The sequence below is a fragment of the Dysidea avara genome, chromosome 7 (genome assembly GCF_963678975.1).
Source record: "Dysidea avara chromosome 7, odDysAvar1.4, whole genome shotgun sequence".
NCBI classification, from domain to species: domain Eukaryota; kingdom Metazoa; phylum Porifera; class Demospongiae; order Dictyoceratida; family Dysideidae; genus Dysidea; species Dysidea avara.
Window position 1 is genome coordinate 28,681,898 of NC_089278.1, and position 22,340 is coordinate 28,704,237.

The 22,340-nt window shown below is 37.7% G+C and overlaps 1 protein-coding gene across 1 annotated transcript; it reads right to left on the reverse strand.

Annotated features, from left to right (window-relative positions):
* Positions 1–3,032: 3,032 nt before the first annotated feature.
* On the reverse strand, positions 3,033–22,335 carry LOC136262611 (dehydrogenase/reductase SDR family member 4-like). The gene is made up of 9 exons (XM_066057001.1): positions 22,112–22,335; positions 19,349–19,526; positions 18,556–18,636; positions 18,472–18,495; positions 17,302–17,372; positions 15,481–15,532; positions 15,284–15,418; positions 10,883–10,941; positions 3,033–3,206 (listed from the first exon to the last, which is right to left on the reverse strand). Exons 1-9 carry the CDS (start codon positions 22,195–22,197, stop codon positions 3,092–3,094), a joined length of 801 nt encoding a protein of 266 aa, XP_065913073.1. The 5' UTR covers positions 22,198–22,335; the 3' UTR covers positions 3,033–3,091.
* Between the last annotated feature and the right edge of the window lie 5 nt (positions 22,336–22,340).

A 22,340-nucleotide genomic window follows, 5' to 3' on the forward strand; every position in this document is an offset into this window, starting at 1 on the left:
AAGGGGAGGGGCACAAAACGGCTAAGTTGGGGTGGTTTGGGAGAGCTGATTCTGTTGTTAGTTGCTGTAATTTTTAAGTAGCAATAATCACTCCTTAGTAAGTTGATTTTTGTCATTACGGCTTTTGCAGATGGTTGTGTGAAGTCTTAAAATCTGTTTTAAAAGCTTAAGGTTTAAACACCAGCAGCACGATAATTATTTTAGAGGTGCTTAGTGTGTACGAAGGTGCTGAGTGGCAGTTTGACAGTTGTTTTAACTTTGGTTTTAGGTGAATTTGCAGTAAATGGTGGTAATTTTGCAGTTTTCATGAGTTATGTACATTGATTTAGGGTTGACAAGGTGTATATCAAAAGAAGTGTGGCTCTTCCACAGTGTGTGAGTTGGGGTGGGGGCATTTGCCCCAAATGCCCCATCCTGGATCCGCCATTGTGTAGTGCATGTGATCAGGCATGTATGAAGTCACATTTGCTGTGAAATATTATTTATCAGTAACTTTTCCTGTGTATGTGTACTGGTAAGTATGGTGTACTTGCTCCTGTTTATGTGTAATTCCTGCCTTTCCTTGCCTCATAAAATCATTCACACTTGTCAAACTGCCAGCTAACACACATTAATACATCCACAAAGAGTATCCCAAACCTTATATTTTGTAGCAGTACATCTACTACTCACGAGAAAGTAAATAAAGCATCGGGTTATGACATTAGGATAAAATATGATGAACAATTAATTAACAAGTAATGATCTGAAATATAATACAAAGGGCTTTGGAAATAAAAGTACAAGGAAAATTACGAGTTTCAAGTTTGATTAGGGATCAAAGAAATAACAATAGTGAAACGAGGGAGGTCGCATACACCTAAAGATATACCAGTGACTTTACTTTAACAACTGGTGAACCCCTACATACTGCATTAAAGGAGAAGAAAAGGTGCCAGGCTTATTATTTTTGTCTGAACACATGCCCCAACTATCAATTACTGAAATAGTGAAGTGACCATTATGTTTCCTTTTCAGTTATGTTTAAAAAAAACAAAAAACAGCCCATTGCAGTGTTACAAATGAAGAACACTACAAGAAGTTTATGAATCCCCTTTTATCAACCCAGTCACAACGGAAAACTCGGATGGTTCCAGTTACAAATGTAGGGAAGCCATCATGCAGTGCTACTGCAAATTGAAACCTTGTGCTGTCAGCTAGTGAAAGATAACTGGGACATGAAGGAGGACACAGGTAAGACCATGAAGCATGTACATACTGTTATGCCAATAGGCACCAGTTGGGCTGAAGCAACTTTGACAGTGAAAATAACGAAGCTAATAACCTTAGTCGCTATTGAGTTGCACTTGTTTGAGGGCATCCGACAGGCAGGCAGGCAGGTCAGGAGAAAATTCCACTAATATTTTGTTTTTAATTTGCAGCAACGTATTGGAAGCATAGGTCATACTAAAGGCACTTTTGGGCTTGGTTGTACCTAACCAATACTGCCAAGGCACCAGGATGGTATTGTGAGACTGGTTACTGGTCAATACTATTGTGAGAAAGTGCAACCTCCATAATCCCTAATAAACAGTACTACTATACTGTATGATGTTAACACTAAACTTAAAACCAGGGGTACAGTGGACTCTCTAAAAGGAAGATGGGAATATCGGACAAAGCAGATGTTCTCAACAAATATTTCAGCAGTGTGTTTACAATTGAGGATACCAATTATTGGAATCAGCATTAGACAACATCCCCATCTGATACAGTAAACACTTTTGGAAATTATCACCGGGACCAGACTTGCTTCAACCTATAGGCTTTTAAAAGAGTTTGCATATGAAATTTATTCCTCTTAATCATCATTTTCCAGAAACCCTTGACAATGGAGTCCTACCACAAGAATGGAAGAATACTTGTCTTTAAGAAAGGATGTCAGAAATGTCCTGGAAAGTATCAATCAATAAGCTTGACATCTGTTATAATAAATTTGAATCTGTTATTCAGGATGCACTACTTGGTCTACATACATACCTGGTAACCTAATACAATTATGTGTAACCCAGCTGCTTTCAGTAATGGTTGATTGGATGATGTATAACGATTAGATTGATGTTACATTACATTATGATGGTGACAGTGTTGAGAGGACTGCATCCACTTTGAAATCCTCTAGACAGTATGTTGCTGTATCCTATTAGTACATGCATAGTGACGGTGACTGAAAACTTCAAAACATTTTATTATGGTTTTTAATCGTAGGTGGTCAAAAGGTGGGGGCCTAGGGGGATGAAAGCAAACCCTCTGTCAGCCATCTTTGAGATACATGTCTTCAAGGTTCGTCTTATTTTCTTTGTATATTTCTTCATCTTCCGTTCAATTTTCTTTTACACTACTTACAAAAATAGCCATAACTCACACATGCAGTCTCAAGTTTAACATTGGTATGCACACTATACAGATAGATTCAGAAAATCATTTTACAGTACATCACTCCAGTTGGACTAGCTAATGTACTAATACTATAATGTGGCGTGATATAGGGGAGGCAAGGGGTAGGTACCAGCAGAAACACAGATATAACATGCACAAACAAGAATGTGTACATAGTGACTACAATGATGTAGCTACACATGTTGTAGACAAGAATTTTGTACTATGGTCCTTATGACATATGCCAAAGGAATTGAACAATAAGAATACAATAATCACTTTTCAAAATGTACACAAGACTGCAGGGTAGTATTGTTAACTACAGTCTCCTCTAAATGGTTAGAATAATGGAGGATCAATCATCTGAACTAATAAGGAGATAGAGTGTTCGTATGACTGAAAAGTACAAACTTTGTTCAAGTACTCTAATAGAACATACATCTGTTGGTATCGAACATAACTAAATTGGTAGATCATTATGTTCAATTCAATTTGCCATTCAGAATCCAAAAAATTGATATTAGACCTTGTAAACATTAATGCGGAGGACAAAATTTTTGATCTGGCTCATGTCATAATTACTCTTGTGGTATGCATACACTTGAGATTATAAGTTGCTGTAACATTCATGGGATTTAATGTATATTAAAAAAAACAGCACACACTTTAGTTGTTACAATCTTGCTGCCACTCCACCAGTTACTAGAATGATTTCTCCAGTTATGTAACTAGCATCATCAGAACACAGGAGTGAAACTATACCAGCACATTCCTCTGGTTGACCTATTCTGTAGGAAGTATATGATACACACATGACTAGTGTATCATGTGATACACACATGACTGGTGAGTGCATCATGTGACACACACATGACTATTATATTCATATGACTAACATGAAATAGTTGGATAACCAAATGAGTAGCCAAATACTAAACCTTTCCCACTTGTTCGTGGTTCAAACTTCTCTGCATTTTTTGGACAGGATAATGTAATAAGGAATTATCATTTGAAAAATAAAGTTTTATGCAAAAAGTACAGGGCCTTATGTCAGGTAAAAATAGCTGCAACGTGTCTACTTGTTTTTCCAGTTGCTATTACCAGATGTCTAATGACATCTTGACAGAATGACCTTGGTGATTATTTTAAGGGTCTTTGCGATCAATTCTGCAGATACATCTAAAGCATCCATCTACTCGAAGTTGCTACTTGTAGGATAAGAGAAAAAAAAAAAACGAGAAACAAGTTACACTGTAGTTTGTATATCACTATGTGTGTTTAATAATTGTATATGTATGTTGTTAGAGAAATGACAGAAAGAACTAGGTAACTCTGAAATTCAGAACTCCAGGATACTTTGACAATGGTATCATCAATAGTCATGCAGGTAACAAAATCCGCACAAAAACAACCAAGCTGTGAAAAAAGGTGCGGTCTTAAAAAAAACCTAGGTATAAAAAAGGTGTGAAATCAAAAGTGGTGGCTAAGAAATGGCTGCAAACAATGCACACAACCATTGTTACTATTTTTTAGCATTAATATCATTGCAGCCATTCAGGCTTTTTAAGGCCGCACCTTTGTTCACAGCTTGGCTGCTTGTGTGGATATCACTTCTTTTTGTGAGCCAGCCTATGGTCGGCCTTGACACTTCATTTTAACTTGCCTTTGTATTTTCCCCTTTACTACAGGAATCGTCGAAAACTGCAAAGAATTGAAGGCATGAAGATAGCTGGGGAGATTTGACTCACGGGAGATGTCCTACCCTGAGGAAGTTTCCATGGCAGAAATGATTAATTACCGTTCAAACAATATTGAGCTACGGATACATGAAAACAGCATTTCTTGGTTCCGTAAAACAAGTATGTTGCCTGCCCGCACTTGCTGTACTTGGTTGCACGACACACACTATTTTCTGTAACACTCTAATAAAGCACACATTTTTTCTGAGCACTTCAATACCACATATAGAATGTTCTAGGATTTCCACTGACAAATCTACGAGTTATCATTATAGTAAACCGGAACTATCATTTAAAAGGTAGAAATTAAGTGGGGTGAGCAACTGACAGTGGTGGCAGAGTGGTAAGGCTTAGGCATATAGGTGTGGAGGTCCCAGGTTTGAAACCTAGAAAAATTTTCTAACAATTTTTGCGCACATTCTTTTACATATCAGTGACTGTTCTATTAGAGTATCTCGATTGTGCTTTTTCCACATATTTGATTTTGCTTTATATCTCTTTAGCTAATACTCTCAGTACTTTCAAACCACAAAAGGTTTGCACTACAATAGTAACTTTATGCACAGACTGATTTTCAAGTTATTCCATCAAGCGGATTACCCTGTATGCGTGACAACAAATCATTTTTGTAATTTTCAAAATCATGCATAATTCCGTTATTCTTAGCTTGATCTGTATGAAAATTGGGTCGTAAATGTGCTGCATTATGCCCTTACTGCCCTCCAAATTTGAAGTCAATTGACTAACGCACGTACGAGTTATAGCGAGTGGAGCAAAAAGAAGCAGATGAAGAAAAATACAAAGAAAATACGACAAACTTTGAAGGTGCATGCTAGGGCTGAGCGATACTGCCATTTTAGTATCACGATCGATACTAAAGCCACCATTCACGATACTGAATAGTTCATGATACTTACAAATAAGTCAATCATAGCTGGTGCCACATATTGTATTGCTTAGCATTCCTGCAGGAAGTCCTTATAGGTGATAGCAAACTAGCCACTATCATCCTTGTTTACAGTAACAGTTATTGTAACACATGCTTTGAGGTTGTTATGGTGTTCACACCTCTCTGCAGGGGAAACCAGATGGGTGGACTTTATCATTTACAAGGATTCTTAGCCAAGTACTGCATAACAAATGAATTTTAATGACAGTAATGTACAAGCATGGTATCACGATAGTTAATAACAAAATATTGCGATATCGAGATTTTCAAAATATCGCGATATATCGCTAAAACGGTAGTATCGCTCAGCCCTAGTGCATGCATATCTCAGTAATGGCTGGGCAGATTAAACTCAAATTTGGAATAGGAGGTGCCCTACCCTGAGGGAGTTTCCACAGCAAAACTGGTTAATTTCCATATAGGCACTATTGAGCAATGAATGCATGAAAACAGCATTTCCTTGGTTCCTATAAAACACACACTTGTCTGTCACACATCTGCACTAGTTGTACTTGGCCGCATGTCACACTATTGTGTGTCCTGATAACAAAATTAAAATCTGTAAGAAACACAAGGAAAAATCAGAAATTTTACAAGCATAACCATGACACAAGGGAGGTTACCAACATTGGTAGCTATACCAGTGTACATTTAATTACTTGTATGCAGCCTGTCAACAGTACAGTTGTACCTGTGCCAAAAACAGCCCAGCTGTAAAAAAAGGCGAGGCCAAGAATGCACAAGTACATGTTCATGGAGTAACTACAATCAAAAGACATGATATCAAAATCTGGCCAAGAAAGTTTTATATCATGTCTTTTTATTGTAGTTACTCCATGAACATGTACTTGTGCATTCTTGGCTTCACCTTTTTTTACAGCTGGGCTGTTTTTGGCACAGGATATCACTACTTTTTGTTGAATAGAGAACATACAGTTAGGTATTATATTACATAGGAGACACTGCATGCATGCATAATAACAGCTTCAGCAACAGATTAGCTAGCTAAATTAGTAGCATAAGCTTCCAAGTTCAGTGTTTAGAAGTGCTACCGAAAAGTGACTTGCTAAGAGAAAATTCATTCAAACTGTGAAAATAATGTTCAAATTCCTGCAAGGACTCACATGATATCTCGCGTGATGTTTCACGTAAATAAGAACCGGCAAAGTCGAGGCTCGAGTCGAGGCTATTGTTCTTGCTGAAGCAGTGGGTTGGTGATATAATTACTCTAGTCGAAATTTGTGCGTGACAAGTGGAGCCGAATCAGCTGTGAGTTGTTGCTGAATGTATGCCTTGGAATGGACATGCCACCTGACGGCATTGAATGCATCACACTATTCTCCCAGCGAATTTCCGGGTAAGTTTGTGTATAGCTAAGTCATTATAAACGGCTATATAACTACCGTCGTAATTTTAGACAGGAATCTCCTATGCCATAGTGGCTTCCTGGGATTAGGCCACTCCAAATAAATTTTCTGTTTACTGTCCTGACCTCAGGCATATTTGCATGCGGGAGGGCGGTCCATTTCCATTGTTTCATTATGAGATTGGCAGCTTTTCAAGCCATTATTTGCCTGGCACAGAAGCGTTCCTTCCTTTTCAAGTTGCAAAAATACTACAAACGTGAAGTTTGTGCTGACTTGATAGCACTGCTGACACGTGAGCTGACGCTGTTTCAAGATGGCTTTTACTAAGCATGTCAGTATGCAAGAATAGCCGGAAAATAATAATTAAAGAATACAGAATAATGGAATATTTGAAGCTAACAGTAACCAGATGCGGGCGGTGGACAGGAAACAGGAAATTTATTTGGAGTGGCCTTATATACTATGCTTGTGTAGGCCAGATCCTCATAGCTAGCTGGCTAGTTCTAGCTGTGTGGGTCAGACCGCGAACAAGTTGAGCTGAACCCTGAGAAAACAGCTAAAAATGAAAGAGGATTTTTTCTCAACGTTTCAACCAACCAAGATGGCTGGTGATGACAACAAAGATGTCAAGAGCAGACAAGTGCTTCCACCAACAGTTCAGGAAAGGTTAATGTAGTCTCATGTGCCAGACGGTTTGTGTGGGGGCGGTAAATAAACCATCTGGTAACTGTTGTACACATTCCGGGACCACTGCCGGAATGTTGGCAGGGCCAATCAGATCGCTTCGCGGACTCTGACGAAACAAACACTAACAATTCAAATTCTTGGTGTAATAAAGAACTGAATCTCGGCTACAGATTACTTTTTCTAAAGTTTAACAACGCCATGGGCTTAGGATCTTTGTTTCCCTAGTACAGGGCTCTTAAAAGCGTAGGTATAAGAATGATTATGGTTCACTACGGATTTGTGAAACGGCGAAAATGTCGAGGAAGACATTCAGCAATGTTTCACATACACCCTGTATGTCATCAGGACATAACCAGTACAATTATTGTCTTAGTCTGCTCACAGAGGTGATTGGAACGATTATTACATCATCCTTGGTGCAAAACAGTACCGTGATGTAATCTAATTGCATTCCAGTGAGTTCATGGAAAGTGTGCAACAGTGACCAGATGGTTTATTTGCCCCCCCCACACAAACCGTCTGGCACGCGAGACTAAGGTTAATAAGCTATATACTTTTATGGCTTCCTATAATGTATGGTGAAAACTTTGGCTATAAATAATCTGTCAGCCATTTGAATGATTAGCGGGTAAGTCAATACTACAAATGAGTTAATATTTTTGACGGCTCAGCTCAATGCGTACATACAGTATACCGTAATTACTATGCATCAATTGATTGATGTGATAATAATATAAGCAGATCTGAGACAACAATGGACCCTACTATATAGTAACTGGGCAGATATATAGAGTTATGCATACTCTGATATAATTGTTGAGTGTTGTAGTTTGCCAATGGTCAAAGCTAAATTAACCATTTTAGATAGCTTTTTGTGATGTTGAAGGTGTCAGGCAAACTCCAGTTAGGGGCAGGCAATAAAAGATTAGTTTTCAAAACAGGAGATGAACATGCTTAGGCCCGCAAGGTACGGGCTTAATCTACTTACCCCAGTAGATGCACCATATTATAGATAATGCACGTATCAATGTATTGCCCTACTACCCCCCCCTTGGACATATATGGGGCTATAGTGGGCACAACCGAATGTTAAATGTCCCATGGTAGGGAAAACCTGTTGTGTCAAATCCCCACCAATGGCTCCAGTTGTGGGGGATTTGACACAGCGTAGAAAAAATACTTGGGTGCTTAATGAATGTTTGTCAAATGCCCCATAGTGAAGCAGCAGTTTCATGTCAATTTGTCTTGTAAAGCCCCACTTACATCCAAGGGAGTGGTGGGTAACACATTGGTAGGTGCATAATGACTTTGCATCATAAACCTTGTGTTAAATTTAGTCTGTCTTGCTTTTTTCATGCTTATAGCAGCTAATGTGCTTATTCTCAAACAATGAACTGGAAAAATACAAATTGTCTCCTACTTTTATCTATCAACTATCCAATCACTGCTAGTTTATTAAAATTTCCTTTGCTGTTGTAACTTGTTTACCATTATCTATAACCATTAGTCCCTCCTAGTTTCTATGTCTCCTAGCAACAAAAATTGTTATGTCAACAGTGTAGGTGAGAACCACAAAAGAAGTCAAGTAATATACTCCAAAATTGGTCATCAACTGCTGCAGTATGCTGAGTACATCTTGGGAATGACTATGTTGGATGCTCACTTTAACAATAATCATAATAGTGGAAGTAAATGTTTCTTGACATGTTAGTCTGACTATGATTACATGTTTTTAGTTAGCTGTGCCTTACCATACTGTATCCCTTTCTGTATATGCAGGGTGGATACTGATGTTGTGACTGTTGGCGGGTGAGTTTATGGTCAATGAACAAATCACGCAAATGGTGAAGAAAAAATAATATGTGGTACAAAGACCCCACTACTATATTATGAACTCTTGGTGGTACTTCATAGCCAAACACTAGTGTATCTGGCTTCTTGTGCTATTGTAGTCATTTTAGGGTCTACGAAGTGCTATGACTGAAAGGTGATGCGCTGATGCTGGCTTTTCATAAGTCAACACTGAAGTTTCACAGGCACTGAAGGATAAGAGACGTGCACGGGTATTGTAGCAGTAAATTACTTCAACTGTATCACTACAGCGGGTATGAAACAGCTGGCTATAGCTATGTATGGGCCGGAGTCATGCTGACGAGTCAGTGGAGGCATACCGTGGCGAAATTAAAACAAATCAGTGACTGGATTCACAATTAAACCATGAGTTGACAGCACAGTGTCTATCAAATCAGCCAGCTCGCTATGGCTAATGACCTTGCCCACTTCCACACTGTTTGGGTTTGGGAATTGAGGCGGGCGCCTCACACCTCGACGTCATGGAGGCAAGTTTGAATCTTCAAAGAGCACAAAAACAATCTCATAAACTAACAAACAACTTTTAGTGAAATTAAATGTACAGATACATTGTGTAAAAAGCCCATGATAGCCGCAGCCTTTTTACAATACGACTTCATGATTGAAAGAAAATTGTTTCAATGGGCTGCGATAACGAAGAAAATGAAAAAAAGAACGATGCACATTTCAATAAATAATTTAATTAATGCATGGTAAATGGGTGGGCGATGGAACAAACTACTCCAACAATTCACCTGACTTTTCGTGTGGTAGTTACTCAATATACAAAGGTTACATGCCCCTGGTTTCGAGGTGGAATCTTTTAGAAAGGCTGAGATTTCGCCATGCGGATTTTAAAAGATTGCGTAATCAATCCCTCATGTAAATGACTCACAGTAGTGGTCGTGTGTTTATTATTATTATTGTGGGGCACGCGCTTTGTGCTTCTTGGCCTCGCGACTCACTACCGTGAGTCTTGATAGCCAGGATTAAGTGTCCACTAGTATGTATAATTTTTACTTGCATTTGCTTTTTATTTCTATGTATATTATGATCCCTACTCATACGGAAAATTTCTAATTTTTCCTTATAGCTGATTGTTGAATAGAGAACCAGCGTATACGATAACAAAGGAAATAATGGCACCAGACTAGCAAATAAATTAATTGAACAAATAAATGCACACCTCAACTGTCAATTGCTGTAACGTGAAATGATCATTCTGCTTCAGCTATATTCAGCCCATTATGTAGTGTCACAAATAAGGAACAGTACAAGAAGTGCCTCTACAACAAATCTACTCATTAAACTATGGACAATTCTCATGATAGCCAGCACAACTAAAGTCATTACCATGCTATGCACTAATTAATACCTAAAAGTAAGTCCATGATGCATGTATTGTAACTGCTGCAGTTGGCAGATAGGCATGTCTTGGGCTCAAGCAACATCAAACAGTGAAGAAATCAATCAGGCCTGTAGTGCTTACCACAGTGACGTTGCGCTTGGCTGAAGGCATGTAGTGTACTTTTAATTTCTGCAGTATCTCATCAGAAGCATTTGAGTTGCTCTAAGGGCACTACTGGGCTTGACTACACCAATATGTACAAGTCACCATATAGGAAAAGTGAGGTTGGTATTTTAGCACTTTACAGGGGCCAGCACTGAAGGTCTGACAGCAACATGTGCTGCAGCCTTTTGGATTACCTAACCTAACAGGAACTAGAGACTTTAAATTGGATGGAATTTTATGTCAGAAAAGTACAAGATCCCTACTATACAGTACTAGTGTACTCTATGATACCTGTTCCCTAGCACTGTACCATGTGGTGTCACACTAGGTACATACACACATACACTTCCTTACGTACCTTTTTATACTAAGTAGTCTTTCAGCATCACTTTTTATAGCTGCTTCATTCGTCCAGATCTGTTGACAAAAAACATGTACACTTAATTATAAACCACAGTATCTGTAAAGGTCAATCCATGCAAAAACAGCCAAGTTGTATAAAAGGGTGCGGTCTTCAAAAAGCCTGGGTGAAAAAGTTGTGAAATCAAAAGTGGTGGACATGAAATGGTGGCAATAATGTCAATGATAATAAATGTTAATAATGCACAAGATTTCACTTCTTTTTGTATTTTACATACATACACACATACATACACACATACATACACACATACATACACACATACATACATAATACACACATACATACATACATACATACACACATACATAATACACACATACATACATACATACATACACACATACATAATACATACATACACACATACATACACACATACATACACACATACATACACACATACATAATACACACATACATACATACATACATACACACATACATACATACATACATACATACACACATACATAATACACACATACATACACACATACATACATACATACACACATACATACACACATACATATATATACCCCAAGACCAATTAGCAAACCATAAACTGGCTTGGAGTTTTGTTTTTACACAAATCATTGTTCTTCTTATCTACAATTGCAATGAGACAAGTGCTCTACCAATACAGAAAAACACCTACCGATCCAATACCAAAGCCAAAGGATCTATGTTAATATTTGATATATACTCTATAATTTTGTACTTGTTTGTTCATGGGTTTGCATTTGAGTGCCTGTATCTATTTGCAATAGTAACAACAAAGTAAATTTGATCTTTCTAAATTAGGTATACATGACTGTACTATTGTCTACTAAGATTTCACAGTGATTGTTCTATTAGGGTATCTCGATTTTTCATGCAAAATGTGATAAGCTGTAGTTGCTCAATTTTAACAAAGCATATCCTGCACCTTTAATGCTACAATACGATTTCCAGCCTGTTGTTACAGGCATAGCATTTGTTATGATAATTATGATGATGACGATTGGCGTCAGTAGGTCTTAATAGTAGTAGAGGTGCACTGATATGGGTTTTTGGCATGTACTGATATCCGATATTGATGCTACCAAAAGAAGCTGATAATTGATAGTCGATCTGATATTTGTATTACGAACAAGTCATAGATAATCTATGGAAAAGTGTACGTTACCTACTCTACAACAACACGTGGATATATTCATTGCTCACCCTATGCCTGTGGTAATAGTGGCTTGGGTTTCTATTGCACAATCCAGACAATTAGGCACCCACAAACATTTTTATGCATACTCTCATGAAGCCTTAAATGGATATTTCTGCATTACTCGGCAGTTTATTGGCTTGTGCAAAAGCTGGTACAGCAGTTTCCTTGGTTATTCTGTGACTCTTCTTTCTATTACAAAGGTGCTATATAACTACTTCATTTTTGGTTTACTGAAATTGTTTTCGTAAAAGTGTGTGTGTGTGTGTGTGTGTACCTATCTATCTACCTATGTTTGTCCGTATGCACCCACGTGAGCAAAATCGTTTAATAACGATAAAAGCAGCTTTTACGTAAGAAGTAAAAGTGAAATGAAGTCTGTATTAAACTTCTGCACAGGTGAACTTTGCTCTGAGGTGGTTTCTTTTCGGCGGACTGAAATACGGGTGTGGTGACTTTCCTCAGACTACCTTCCCCTTGAGGTTTTCAGGCATTTAGCAACTGAAAAACAACGGTGCAGGCCTCGTATACTGCCTGGAATAACCTATCACTTCGAGTTGAAAGGGGCGTATCCCTTACATACGCGAACGAAAATGAAGAGCAGCTTTGAGGCTTTGTCGAGAGAATTTGTGGGAAAAAACACGTTAGTCACGCTATAAAACAGTTTAGAAGATAATTTTGTGCGTAATATGTTGGTAAAAGCGGTTTATTTAACAAACGCTTCCTTAGCAGTGCATAGCAACGTAATTGAACGAATTACGAATATTTCATGAATTACGAAATACAAGAAATAGCTAATTATATTATTGCACAACCCAAACTACCCTATTGTAAAGTAGTAATACATAGTTGGTTAATTCATAGTAGTATATACTGTCTATGGTTATTCCAGATGAGTTAGCTAGCTGCATGGCGCCTGGTTTTTAGAAGTAGCACAACATCAACTTGTTTAAGAATAATAAAGTTTCCAGCAACAAACACTAGAACCACGTGTATTTATATGGCTTCCCGTAGCGTAACACTTGCTGTAGAGTGAACAATAAGCCACTGGCACTAAACAGCCACATGGACAACGTAGAAAACCAATATATAATCCGTTTATGTACAAACTATTGCTGATGAATAAATATCGGTAGCGATATTGGTCCTCTTATGTTCTGTACCGATACCGATATTTATAAAAAATGCCATGTTGGTGGCCGATATTTTAGCCGATCTGATTATCAGTACACCTCTAAATAATAGTGTACTACCCCGCTGATCTGTAACAAAATGGCTATAATACGGGCTTTAATACTAGAGAACAATGGTATTGTATTGCAGAGTTTATTTGATACTTTTGCAATACTCTAATAAAGCACACATTTTTCTAAGGGGGTGTCATGTCGACACACGTTGCAGGTAGATCTGCGACCGCAGTCAAAGTCTTGACCGTGGAAAATTTCACCTTGACCCTTTACTTGCAGCATTTATTGTCTTTGACCTGTGACTTGAGTGTTTCTAGTCGAACTTTAGACCTCTGCTTTAATTATTTCTCTATTTTCCAATACGCACCTGCGCTTGTAACCTAGTATAATATTTTCTTGGTATGTGCCACCAACAGCTGGGAGAGAAAAATCATTACAACCACAGCAAAATGCCTATTGGAGCTTTGAAACATCTTTTTGGAGATCCTTACTTCTTGTGAGTTGCGTATAATTCCGTAAACCTGATAATAGCTATGTATAGTTTTCGATTGTGGGCTTTGAATTTTCCGTCTCATCTTGACCCTTGACCCACTGTAAGAGCTATTTTGTGGCCTTGACCGTTGACTTAGAGTGTGACCGCAGTTGCAGATCGACCTACAGCAAGAGCCTGGGTGACACCCCCTTGAGGATTTCTAATAGAACACATATAGAATGTTTTAGAACAATCTAGATTTTCCATTACTACTGAGCAGATTTCAGCTAGAAATTTTCATTTACTGTATAAAAGTAGAAATTAAGTGAGATGAAGTCCTGAGACGAACAGTTGTGATAGCAACGGTTCAGTGGTATGGTGTTTAGTATGGAGGTCCCTGGTTCGAACAATGGTATGTTTTCCGACAGTTTTCATACACTTCTTTACTCCGTGGTGACTGTTCTATTAGAGTATTTCAACCCAGTGATTTATAGTTTTTGCCTTGTAACTCTAAAGCTGTCAATGCAATTTCTTTAAGGGTTTGAACTATGATGATTAAACCTATACACATACCAACATTTATGTTATTGCCATCAGTGGTTTACCCGATAGATGTGACAAGCTGGCCTTTTTAAAGCAAATAATTGTTCACAGCTCTATGACAGATTTGCACCAAACTTGGTATGTGATTGGGCCACAGTACGCTCTTAAAGTGCACCAAAGCTTAAGAAAATTGAGCTATGCATTTGCATTTTAAAACGGTTTTTTGTAAAGCGTGCAAAAAGAATAATCTAAGCCCCCCACTCCCTAAATGAAGAAGAGGAAAAAAAGAATGAAGAAAAGCTAAATTTTGAAGGCTCATATTTCATGATTACGTTAGGCAATCTTGTTCAAATTCAGTATGTGGGTGCTGAAGGTGGAGGGCATTTGCAGTGTAAAAGTTAGCACAATTCCAAAAGGGAACACGGAGTTACGTATGCATGAAAATTGCATTTTGTTTCTTCCTGTAAATATACTCATGGTGTGGCACACGGGATTTCTTGGCTCTTTGACACACTACCGTGTTAACAAATCATGCAAACACTTAAACTACAATGACTATAGCAATATGCACCAAACTACTGGATGTTTTTAAACACTCAGACATTGTTGCAGGTGTAGGCAGAAACCTCCCAAAGGTGGGGTATGATTTAGTACATTCTCTACAACACTGATGACACACTAAATAAATTTTGTTCCACAGATTATCAACCTGTCTAGTTTGTAGGAATGTTTTCTAGTGTTTGAATGTTTTATTAGAGTATAGGAACTATACAAGTGTTAGGGCTAAACCTTCTTCTGTAATAAAACAGAAAATACTCTAGCCCTTCACCTACTTGCACAATATACAATCATCTTGGTATTCATATGACTTTTATTTGTGTGACAGATGTGATGATCAGACATGACTAAATTATAGGATGTACATGGTCACTCACTGTAGAACTGAAATGAGTCTTTATTAATCCCGGTGCTAAACAGTTAACTCTAATGTTTTCAACTCCTAGTTCTACAGACAGAGCTCTAGTCAATCCAAATAAGGCAGTCTTGCTGATTCCATATGGTCCACTTCCCTGTGATACATACATGTGTGTCCTCAATCACTCATGCATACTCACAAACACAACACACTTACCGGCCGTGGTGAAAATCCAGCGACTGATGATACAAACACAATGGCGCCATTGCTGTGAAGAAAACAAATATACAACTGAAATGACTTAATCCTTACACTGTTGCTCCAGTTCTCACTACTGTAACTACACATACTTCTAGTACCAGTAATTTTACACTTCTAGAACTATAATTGAAACTATTATCAAGTAATAAATACTGTCATACAATATCAAATACTGTACAAGGAAATTTAGAAACTTTAAAATCAAGACATAAAAGCAATGGAGGATGCTTACATGTGCAGTCATACTAATGCACATTTTATTTCTACTTCACTTGTCAATAATATAATCATGATTAAAGTGGGGATTAAATGTCAACCAGTATGGCTGCAGGTATACCGTGTAGGCAACCTCATTTCATTGCTTTTCATTTCTTACATATGTTCTCTTGAATTTAAATTCCTAATTTTGTCTTGATCTGAAGACCTATACCAGGGGCGTTTCTAGAAAGTTTGTGCTGGGTTCACTTTGATATGCGTACTAGGTACTCAACATTGTTTCACAGTTAATTTCACCATTCTTTGCAGAACAATTTAAGTCTTAACAAAGCAGTCACAACACTACAAAACACTAAAATGATAATTGTTTTTAGAGTTGCTTATTATGATTGAAAATGACGGAGAAGCAATTCGGAGTGATTTCATGACAAAGGTGAGTAATTTATGAGATTTAGCCACTTCGGATTGTGCAATACATGATCTCTTGGTGATTTAAACTTAGATTATCCTATTAGACTATATCAATTTCAATTTTAAAAGCTAACTGATTTCCAGAAACTGGTGAAAACCCTAAAACCGTGGCTGACCTGAGCCATACTTGAGAAAGAAATGAAGGGGACAAAGATAAGCATAGTCAAGTTACATGGCTATGTATTTAGTAGAAAATTCAGGTAATTACAAATATTTCATGTTTGGGATTGTTCTAGAGGCTTGATGATGCTTAGCTGTTGTGAAAGGAAAGTGATACTGGTTGTTGGATGAATTTTGATAGAAAAAGCCCAAACCTTCATGATCCTTACTTACACAGTACAACATGTTTAAGTGATGGGGGGTTGCCTGTAGGACATTCAAGGGGCATGATTACAATTCCTTATTTCGTGTGCTATTATTATACACAAGTATAAGAAATTTCAAGGTATAGACTGAAGTAGGGACTTGAGATGTGCTAATACAGCAGTCACCCTAACAGAACAGTCATACCTGTGTAGCTGTATACGGTAAAACTAAACAAATTAGTAGATGGTAATTATAGCATAACTCAGTGGGAAAATCCCTACTTTGGTATTTAACAAAACAACATACCTGTGTAGGGATTTTCTCACCGAGCTATGCTGTGATACCATCATTCATCTCTTGTTTCACTACTTTTTATTGCTTGGATCCCTACTTCACTTTTAAATTAATTACTTAGTGTCACATGTACAGAAAACACATTCTATAAAATCACAAGCTAAAAACCAAATCACAAATTGAAGGACACTGGGGTCAAGCACTGCCATATTTCAAAAGTAGTTGTACTGCTAATGTATAGTTAATATTTTTTTAATGGTAGGAACTAGGGAGAAACTTACATGGCAAATGAATTGCTTTTATTTATTAGTGCACCAAATCCACTCATAATACCACCAATCTATAATTCTATTTTTCTAATTGTAAATAATACTTGTAAACTCATTTTCCCTACGGCAGCTTTAAGGTATTATAAACACGGCAAGCAACCTTTCATAAATTTTATAAAGTATTGCATGTAAACAAATACTCTATACTTTCTAAACTTACTTGCTTTTCTTCAGATGAGGATATGCTTCTTTTGCCAGTAAAAAACTGGCCTTTACATTAACATCAAATACCTGTAGTAAAGGAAATAGCAGTAGACCATAATACACATAATGTAAACAACAAATCTCTGTGCATTAGATAACCAAACGGTAGAATTTTGTCTGGTGGAAATACGTAAAAATTTCTGCAACTCAGAGGTCACCTTGAACCACTTTATCACAATGGTGGTGTTAAATAGCTTGCATATTCATCCAAAGATGTACTGTTAATCCTAGCACAAGTGAATCTACACCTCACATGTGGCCTACTACACATTACACAGTGATACAATGTGTACTGTAAATTACATTTAATGACTTTCTGTTTCTTGTAATTCTAATTTTATACTTAGGGTTCTCTTTCTCTCTTCTGTTATGGACAGGTCTAATAAACACAAGTACACGAAAAAAATTGGAATTTTCAACTAGAGTAGGGACCATAGCACATCAATAAAAAGTACTGAACAAGTTGGAGTAGTCCATGATATTAAATTACTGTAAAACAATAAGAAGTGTTATAACACTTCTTATTGTTTTACAGTGATTTAATATCATGGACTACTCCAACTTGTTTCAGTACTTTTTATCGATGTGCTATGGTCCCTACTCTAGTTGAAAATTCCAATTTTATTTGTGTACTTGTTTGTTAACTTTTTTTGTAAATAATTTTACTATGACTGGTGAACCCACGCATACCGCATCTGAAAAGGCGCCGCGTGCCCCAGCTATATCAATTATCATGTGAAAAATGAAGTATCCATTACGCTTCGTTGTCAGCTATGTTCAACCTGTTACACAGCATTTCGAATCAAGAACTGTTCGAAAAGCACCTCCACAATCCACGCACACCGAAAGAAATCGTGCCGCGCCCCCCAACCATATTAATTACCATCTGAAAAGTGAAGTATCCATTACGCTTTGCTGTCGGCTATGTTCAACCCGCTACACAGCAGTACGAATCAAGCACTGTTTGAAAAGCACCCCTGCATATCAAAATAGCCACGATGAGAAAATTTAAATTGTAAAGGAGTGTCATGCTTAATATCAACCTGGCAAGGTGGGACCCCTTCTAGTATAAAAGTGTAGTGAAACATTTAGGGCATTCAAACAGTTGTCTATCCATCTTACCTACCTTATCCCATGCTTTCTCAGTTACCTAGGGAAAGTAAATAAGCTAATACAAGTAGGAACACACACAGGGGCAATGTTGTAATACCTCCACTATTGGTACATCAAATATTGGATTGACTGCAGCATTGGATACCAATATATCCAGTTTTCCAAACTTGTTCATTGTCTGTGTATAAGATCCACAGGTCATAGACAAGCAAATGATAACACACACACACACACACACACACACACACACACACACACACACACACACACACACACACACACACACACACACACACACACACACACACACACACACACACACACACACACACACACACACACACACACACACACACACACACACACACACACCTCATATGCAAGCACACAATACAGGAGTAGTGACAGTTGTATGCACAAATAAGCAGTACAGGTATTACTGCAACAGTACAATCAGGTTGAGCTGATATCTTAAAATGCATTCAGTAATCCAGGATGAATCATACAAAAATTTTGCTGATTTATAGTACTACTACCTGCTAAAACATTATTTTCATCAATTACAAAAAAAACCAAGTGCCCATCCACAGCCTCCTTCGACCGGCTGTGGGCTCATTCCTGGCTAAACAGCAACCGTTAATCTTCACATTAATTTATGTATGACACATCAAAGTTCATCATACATTTCCAAAGAGGAAGCCAAAAAGGTACAGTGTTCTGTAGGATTCTTGTATTGGAGACAAATCACACACATCTGCTTTTTCACAACTGTACTGGTATAACTAATCAAATGTTATGCTATTTCTCTCCCATATGTGTCTTTTAAAACTGTTTTCTCAGGTATCACCTCATTGTGAATGTACTATAACATTATGGTCACTTCTCCTCACCTCCTGAATCAGTTGTTTCCTATCTTCTTCTTTCCCAACATGACACACCATACCAGCCACATTAATATTGTCCTCCTTCAACTTCTCTACTGCTTTATCAACATTCTGTTGTTTACGACTACTAACCATCACTGTTGCTCCATCTAGGCCAAGCCTCCTGGCTATGGCAAACCCGATACTGCAAAGAAAAGACACAATGTTAGACCTCATTAGATAAGAGTATAAATAGTAGGTCTTGATCATTCAGATAATCTATAACAGTAAAAAGACGTTTTGACAAGTAAAGATGGCTTTGATGAACTCAGTAATCCTAGTAACACAACTGTTACTCTATTTATAGATCTTTACAGCAACTCTTTGTTTGGAGTAGGTTCAATGAATAGTCACAAGATCACATATATATAGGTAGACTCTTTCATTGTACATAAATGGCACTCCCTTCATTTCCTACCACCATTGCAAATCACCTTAAATTGATTGATTGATTTATTATTTAAACTTGAAGTACTTGGCAAAGCCGTTCTTCCGTACTGGAGTACACATAATACACAACACGTACACAGCAAACAAAACTACACTCAACAAATATACATCTATAAATATTATACAACCGTATTAAATTACAAAAGAACAAACAATTCAAGACAAGTCATGTAGGTACTTGAGTAGACCATCATGAAAATTAGCAATGTCATCAAATAAATTAGGTGGCAGTGAATTCCTCCACACTGTAGCCTGATGCTGAAAGAAGCGTTGACTAAAGTTCTTTTTGAATTTAAAAATGTCTGCAAACCAAGGTGAACATCTAGTTCTGTAGGAATGTTTATGACCAAAGTCTATTGGTGGCTGAAGTAAAGATACCCTCACCAAGATAAAAGTCATGAAGAGGATTGATCTGCACACTTTAAAGTTGTATATAAATACTTTTAAAAAAAATATAAATACTTGACCATAATCATAGGCCGGTAAAAGAGAGTTCTAGACATGTGCCAAAGGGGCCAACACAGCCGGCATCTGGAATCTCCACATAATACAAAGGAGGACAGCAGGATGAGACTAGGCAATTCCAATAGACAATACTATTATTTTAAGAGAACACTACATATGCTGTTTGTGCTGATCATCTTTGCAGCATCCCTAGTTTCCTACATATATTTGTAGCTTTTCCCATCTGGCAGAGAAGAGCAGCTTTGTCCAACCATTTAGAGGTAACAATCAATGAAAACAATCAAATTCTTGAAGTAAAGATTTTAAAATTCATGTAGAGTAGTACCAAGAGTACTTCCCTACTCTCTTATGTACTCTTGGTAGTACTGATGATATGCACAGGTGAAACTTCAATAGAGATATAGAAACTAAACTATACTACGTACTGGCCAAGCACTAACTCCAGCCTTAATTGGTAATACTTTAAAGCAGTCTCAGAGATTGGTGGCCAAAAACAGTCTCAGAGTTTGATGGCCAAAACCAAAGGTGAAAATTTGATATCTGTTTTATCTGCATATGGAGTTTACCTAGTTAGTGTATAGAGCATATTCACATGACATCACAAAAGTGGTGCTTATTTGAAATGATTGATTTGATTTAGGGGTATGGCGCTCCTCATGGTCATGTTTACAGAAACGAAACGGCTATATTTACAGGCCCGTAATGTAGGATTTTTTTGCTATATTTACGGCATTCCTAAGTGTGCATGTGCAAGCACCTCGTGACTTATTTTGTCACATTTGCTATTTTACAAAAAAGACTTAGAAAAAATCGTGATAAACAAAGAGAAAAGGTGTGATGTGACGAGGCTTGAACCCACACACCCAGGTATGGAGTACCCATGATCTACCACTGTACCACTGGTACTTGCTGGCTACTCCTCTTGTTTTTGTACTATTTAAATGTTACAAATATAAAATACTACATAGTCTAACCCATACCAGTGAAGAAGAAACCAAAGCTGAAACCGACCCTAACCCTAACCTGACGTTTGCCTGTTAAACACAATGATGACTTTCACTGTCTGTTTGAAGGTAAGTTTTTGGGTGAGTTCGAGGTGAGCTAGGGTTGGAGCGAATGTCCCGGTGAAGCTGGGCCAACCCTAGCTCGCCCTGAACTCACCCAAAAACTTACCTTCATACAACTAGTGTGTTTGATACTCGAGTTATACAACAAATGACCAGCTAAATAAATATATGCACTGTGACCGACTAAGTCACGAGATGCTTGCACATGCGCACTTAGGAATGCCGTAACTATAGCAAAAAAATCCTACGTTACGGGCCCGTAAATGTAGCTACTTCGTTACAGAAACTATGCTGTTGTGCTTCTAGCACATGTACCAAATTGTCATTGATAGGTGACTTCCATACTGCCATGAAATGGTCGTTCAAGGAAAATGTAGTTAAAGTTGTGGTTTCATTTTAGCTTGTGGTTTACTGACATGACAAGCAGAGAGAATACCAATTCATGATGGTACACAAATGCCTATTGATGGGGGTGATGTACTTGAAGCACAAGGGCATATATAGTTAGTCTACTTTATGAAAATATTCTCTTAATCACCACAATGCCTAGATCAAGGGACTCCTGTACCAGATATGGTGGAACGAAGGAAAACGTGAAAATTTCTTTCACTATATACACCTGCTACATTTCTTATATAATTAAGCGCCTCGTTTGTAATTTCTTTGCAAGACCATCAACAAAAGTACAGAGGCAGCAGATAACATGCACCGAAAAACCTACCAGTTGACAAAACACGGTACTACTCACCCCTCAGTAGAAGCTGTAACTATGGCCACTCTTCCATCCAGTCGTGATGATGACTTCCCTGCAGCGTGTATCTTACGAACTGACATTACGAGGGAGCGCTGTCCAACTGTACACTGCAGAGGACAGAAACATAGATCTCTGGATCACGTCTTGGTGCACGTTTTCTTTGTTATAAAGAAAAAAAAAAAAAAAGAACAAAAAAAAAAGTAAAATACGAGGCGCCTATAAG